General features: G+C 48.7%; 1 protein-coding gene across 1 annotated transcript; it reads right to left on the reverse strand.

The window, feature by feature from the left end:
* Positions 1-307: 307 nt before the first annotated feature.
* On the reverse strand, positions 308-2351 carry LOC149366151 (uncharacterized). Its single transcript, XM_089552823.1, has 2 exons — positions 2308-2351; positions 308-2223 (listed from the first exon to the last, which is right to left on the reverse strand). The coding sequence occupies exon 2, from the start codon at positions 1899-1901 to the stop codon at positions 516-518; it is 1386 nt and encodes a 461-aa protein (XP_089408949.1). The 5' UTR covers positions 1902-2223; positions 2308-2351; the 3' UTR covers positions 308-515.
* Positions 2352-6314: the final 3963 nt, after the last annotated feature.

Raw genomic sequence — 6314 nt, forward strand, 5'->3', positions numbered from 1 at the left:
GCCTCGCCGTACACACGTGCACACAGGATGCCGCCTAACGACTGAGTCCATGAGGGGAGTTTGACGTCTCCTGTAATCCCCCGCCATTCGGCGCCCCCTCTTCTCCCGCCGGGTTGACTGACCCCTTCCTGTGTGGTTGTGCGGAGGGCCCAAGAAAAAGGGACTTAATGGGCATTCCCATAAAGCGACCGGATGCAGCAAACAACATACGGCACCGCGAACTTCACTCCTCCCAACCAAGAATGTTACACAGACACTTGTTGTCAGTGGGACATTAAAGTTCAGCCACGGTGTCCAAGAACAAAAGTACATACACACGCACACACGCGTACGTCGGCTGTCCGGTCAGTCCACCAACACGCACACATGCTCCGGCTGTCCGGTCTGTACACCAGCACGCACACATGCGCGCACACAGCGGATATTTCAACCCGCACACACAAGGCTGGAGACCAATCTGCACATTCCAGAATTCACCATGTCAGATCGGTGCCCCAAACTGGCAGAAATAAATTCTAGCCACCTACATCTCGAAACAACACTTGTTTCTTTTGAGCCTTGCCCACAAGATTGGACCAAAATTTACAATTATTCGGCACAGAGCCGGTTGTAAAGGCTGCCGCCGCCGTCGGATCAATAGAGCACACCTGCTCCTCGCGGGCCAAGAAGATTGCTACTGCCCTCGCGTCTGCATTCACCCCTTCTTTCAATTTTACATTCCGTTCAGGCCTCTCATCGGCTACTTCACATGCAGTTTTGCATCGAGATTCAAGTAGCGCTAGCTCTTCGTACAACTGCCCACCGACGTTCGCTTCAAAGAAAATCGTGCTGTCACGCCTTCTTTTCTGACAACTACCTTCACCAGCTTGCTTCCCCACTTCTGGCGATGAAGCATACTGTGTCTCCTCCACGTCGATACCCACAGGGACAGACGCATTATCCGAATCCTGCAATTCCTTATCAGCTTCGAAAACCATTGCAGTGATCAAACGCGCATTACTTCCTTCCTCGGCATCAAATGCAGCCTCATCGCTCGTTGTTAACTCACAATCTGCTGCCAAAACTTCTGCAGCTATCGGATTGGCCTCAAGCTCTACCGGCGTCTCAGATTTGTCTCGAATTTTGAAATGCTCTTCCAAATCAGCTCTCTCATTTTCTTGATGTAGCCGCTCTCTTTCTATCTGGTCTAACAGCGAGTGCGTCTCAGGTGTCACCAACTTCGCTACACCGTCAGCTACATCTGCTGTCACTGCGCAGAGTGTCAGCTCCGGCTGGCTAACCGATTCATCTTTGGCAGCCAGCTTACCTTCGCCTGAAAAGAGTGTTGCCTCTATTCGTGCCTGCTCTACCTCTTCGTCGAGCATTACAGCTGCCCCAGAGTTTGCGTCAACCTGTTCTGGCCCAATGCTGAACTCCTGTTCACAAACAATGCACTCATGTGCCTCCTGGGTCTGCTTTATCTCAGTTTGCTCTGACAGGCAGAGCTTCACAGGCGCGAACAACGCCCCTATGCCCTCAGCCATCTCTTCTGGCACGGCACACCCGATTGGGCCCTGCTGCCTAAACGCTGCAGCTTTCACACCTATAGCCATTGGCCCACAGGTCACTCTCAATACGGGAACATGCTGTTCTCGCTTCGATTTCGGACAGTCAATCATTAGATGCCCAAATTCCATGCAGTCAAAACATTGAACTGCTGCCAATAACATCCCTCTATCAGATTTCGTTCCCTGGTTGAATTTAGATTGCATCTGTGCAAGTTTTATCCTTTCTCGTTCAATTTCGAGTTTCAACTTGCCAATTTCAAGCAGCTGTTCTGCCTTCTGCTCAGTCTCCAAACATCGCATCATGCCCTCCCGATCGTACCGCACGGCAGCCATCTCCCTTTTCCGTGCTATCATCTATAGCACGGAAACACTACACCGACATGGTGAATTCGGAGGAAGCAGAAAGGTCTCCTACCTCGCAGGTTGCTTTCCTCTGCCACGGTAATCTCGTCGCCCTGAGTGACGACAGCGGGCTCCTTGATGCGGATGAGTTGAGTTGAGCCCCGGCTCTCACAGAAGCTCGCTGACTTGTCCTGCCTCGTTTGACTTGCTGGTCTCCTGGTTCTTCTCTTGAACCTCAACGGGGACGCCTGGTTCCTTCCGCAGCTCACGGACTAGGCACCTCCACGACACGTCGGTCGCCTGGCTCCTTCAGCTCCTCGCCGACTTGAGCCTCCTACGTCCCGTTGACAACGACCAGCAGTCTCATGAAGCTTTCAACGTCGCTCTTTGACGCTGACGTTCCTCCTTTAGGACGTACCGCTCTGCAGCTTGTCCACCGACTTGATCCTCCGCCCCTCCGTCAGATACCTCGAACAGGAAGACGTAGCAAATCCTGTCGACTGCGCCAGTTGGATTCCCTCTCTCTTGATCTCGTAGAGGGAAATTTAGTTAATGATGATGATTGAAGGATTCTTGACGTCTTGCAGATTCGTTTTGCTTAATCACATTGCAAGAAGACACTTCAGGAGAGGTTAACTTTTTATAACAATTAAAAGCACAAAGGAGGATACAAGCAAGGAGAAAACATATTTACACTTGACTGGCTCGCAGTTCTAGGTGACGAAACCAGCCCTCGGTCCTGCCGAAGCAGCGGGTTTTAAATCCCATGTCCCCGCCCTCGGTGGGAGAATAACCAATCAAGTACTATACAAACATCCACCCAATAACGTATTGGGGAAAGGAAAATACCACCAATCAGCAATTGGGGAAAGAATAACACAACCAGTGAATGATTGGGGAAAGAAGGTAACTCATCGCGACACTGTACACATATGCACACTTTCCACCATCACGATTTCGGATAATTATGCTTTCCCGCTGCGAGCTTCGCGAACACTCGCTTTCCCAACGTCCGGTTGCCGCCAAGTTCGAGGAACACCATTTCAACTCATCTGTTTTGTCGTCGTCGCTCCTCATGCCTGCAGCTAGCGTGACAATATGTCAAAGCATGCCGCTGCAGACATGGTACAAAGAGCCACGCACTGTGGCGCGGGTCAGCCTCGCCGTACACACGTGCACACAGGATGCCGCCTAACGACTGAGTCCATGAGGGGAGTTTGACGTCTCCTGTAATCCCCCGCCATTCGGCGCCCCCTCTTCTCCCGCCGGGTTGACTGACCCCTTCCTGTGTGGTTGTGCGGAGGGCCCAAGAAAAAGGGACTTAATGGGCATTCCCATAAAGCGACCGGATGCAGCAAACAACATACGGCACCGCGAACTTCACTCCCACCTAGCGGTAGAACTCTCTACTACGTCTACGAATGGTAGCGCGCTCTCAGTTCGGTTTCTTTTGGGTCCCCCCTCGTATATATATATATATATATATATATATATATAGTATGCAGCAAAGTCCGCCCTTGATAGACTCCCCTGGTGTTCCTCTACCGTGTGCTTTTATTTATTTATTTATTTATTAGAGATACTATCAGTCCGGTCAAGACCAAGATAGGAGCGATAGAAGGTACAGATTACAAAGGCGGAACACGACAAACAAAACACCAGCACCATCCAGTCGGTGCCAAGTTTTAACATATCAAAAAAATGGAACTGACCTCTTTTGCCTTTACTACGTAGAGGTGAATACCAACCTTTACCTCCCGATTCTTGGACGATCCCCCAGTGTGGATATGTGCCATTCTGTCAAAGGCTACAACAACAACTCGAGAAGTGATCGGCTGTGGCGAAAGCATAGTTCCTTCGCGCAATGGCCAGCGAAGCTGATCTGCATACGTTCAAATCTATAGAAAGGGGTATCCTGCAGTTTGTATCGCGACCCTTACAACCAACGGTCTGCAAATCCTTCAGGTCAGCTTCTGCAGGCTGCGAAAATTCTGATAAAATTGCAGCGTGGCCTTACGGCATCTGCAACGCGTTTCTTCTTCTTTTTTTTTTTTTACGCGATAGCTTGTATAGATCGTTCGGTCGAAAAGCAGTCTGCCTAGTCGACACCGCGTGTCGGAAATTATCGGGAGTTGCGTAAAAAGTAAATCGTATCATGCCAACCATTTGGCGCAGAATGTTCCGGATGACGTCATATGATTCAGCGTTTAGTGCGGCATAAACTTACTAGTTAAGGTGGCGCCTAGCTCGCGGCACGGGGATTCGAAACGGCGACCTATAATCGGGGGCTGCGTAAAAAAAAATCTTATCATGGTAATTTGTGGCTATAGCAATTTATGATTGATTCGTGTTTGATAGGCGATGACGAGTGATTTAAGTTAGTGTATTTGTTGTATTAGTTAAAGAAATGAAAGAAGGGGGTTCAGAGGTGCCAACTGCTCAGAATGAAAAGCCAATGCTTGATGATGGTAATTACGGAAATTTAGTGTGTGTAATTGAAAAATTACTTGAAACAATTAAAAAAAATGAAATACCTTCAAAGGTTTCAAACTGCTGCTCCTGATTTGCTTTTACTTTAATAAAATTCTGAAACACCGGCCAAGTCAGGGCGCACTGTTAGCGACGATCAGCCAAGCAAAGCAGCTATCTTTTACGAGACTTGGCCTGATTAAGCCCAACACGTGACTTATCGTTGTTACGTATCTTGTTACTTTCTTGCTTTTACCAACCGTGCTTAGAGGTTTCAAGTTTCTGTCACATGTTTATTGTCCTTCAAATGCCCCCCCCCCCGCCTCCCCCGCCCCTGCAATAATGCCCTTGAGATGCTGCAGGTACTTGTATAAATAAATACATAAATAAATAAATAGATAAATAAATGACGCCGCGTCTGTTCAGGATGCGGTGATCGGCAGACGCTTCTTCATTTAGAACGAGGTTATAGACCGATTTCCGAGGCTATTAAATGAATTATCGCACAAAAAACTTTTCCCACAATCAGCAACTAAGACTAGTACCAAAAGTCGTTTCATCAGCCCGTTTTATGGCTTTGAACACTGTCAGAGATCTTCATAAACTAAAACAAGATTTATGTGGCTGCGGTTTTATGATTTTACTTTGGTGTCGTTGTTTTTTTGTTCTATCCTGGCGTGTTTGTTTATTATAATTGCCACCTTTTAGATCTCCGATAATACTATATACTACGGGAGGGTTTGCTTGTTGAATTGCTAATGTTGTTGCCGGAAACATTATCCACCAGTGCGAAAAAAAATGACGTGCTACGATTATGTCGCACTGTTATTCAACTATTCTTGAAATGCTGTTGCGAGAAACTGCCATGTAAAGAGAATATCCCTCGATAGAAATGTGTACAACAGCTGTATCTTACCGGTACAAAGTGGGTTCAGCTTAAGTTAAGCACAAAGCAGCGAGCTATGGAAAGAAAAATGATAGGTGTAACGTTAAGAGACCGGAAGCGGGCAGAGTGGGTGAGGGAACAAACGCTGGTCAATAACAGCCTAGTCGAAATAAGGAGAAAGAAATGGGCTTGGGCAGGGCACGTAATGCGAAGACAAGATAACCGCTGGTCCTTAGGCGTAACGGAGTGGATTCCAAGAGAAGGCAAACGTAGCAGGGGACGGCAGAAAGTTAGGTGGGCGGATGAGATTAAGAAATTTGCGGGGATACGGTGGCCGCAGCTGACAAAAGACAGGGTTAATTGGAGAGACATGGGAGAGGCCTTTGCCCGGCAGTGGGCGTAGTCAGGCTGCTGATGATGATGATGAAACATTGAATCTTGAACCTTGACTCTCCATAATGGTGAAAGCATTTCCGCCTCTCTTTTCGGGACCCTGCATCAGCGAACTGTGACGTCAGCCGCAGGCCTGTTTTTGTCGGTGCCCCAGAGTTACAGTCAAGCGACCGCCTCGTATCGTGTGGCTGCAACTGGCGCCTGAAGCCGTTGTGTTCATGTTAGCTTTTCGCGTGACTGTCGGCAGCGACTGCGGCGTTATTGTGACGACAGAAAGTTCCGTTGTGTGTTTCGACCGGGTTGTAACGCGGCAGTCTTCAATAGCACTTAGTGGGACCGCCTCCGTTGTGCCTTGGCTATTGCAATACGCAAGCGTGGTTTCATCGACGTTCAGCCTGTCTTAGGAGTGCGGCGACGTCGGCGTTGCGTCTTCAATCAGCCAGCTTGGCTTGCCTCACCGAGGTCATTCTGTTGCTCTTCAACTGCAGACGAACAAATGGTTGGCGCGGTCGCTGCCAGTCAGTTTTACTGCTTCCATCGCCTAATCCTCGACTGTAGTAACAGTCAAGCTAGAAAGTACACCTTCCGTCAAAAGTATACGGCCCAAGGGGTTTGCTTGTGAGGCCTGCTGCATGCCTCGTTATGCATTCTCAGCGACCGGAACCTCTCGAAAGAGG

Source organism: Amblyomma mixtum, chromosome 1 (assembly GCF_055824585.1).
Source record: "Amblyomma mixtum isolate Tamu chromosome 1, ASM5582458v1, whole genome shotgun sequence".
NCBI classification, from domain to species: domain Eukaryota; kingdom Metazoa; phylum Arthropoda; class Arachnida; order Ixodida; family Ixodidae; genus Amblyomma; species Amblyomma mixtum.

Coding starts and splice junctions, on each gene's coding strand:
- LOC149366151 (XM_089552823.1), bottom strand. CDS start 1,901: ATGATAGCACGGAAAAGGGAGATGGCTGCCGTGCGGTACGATCGGGAG.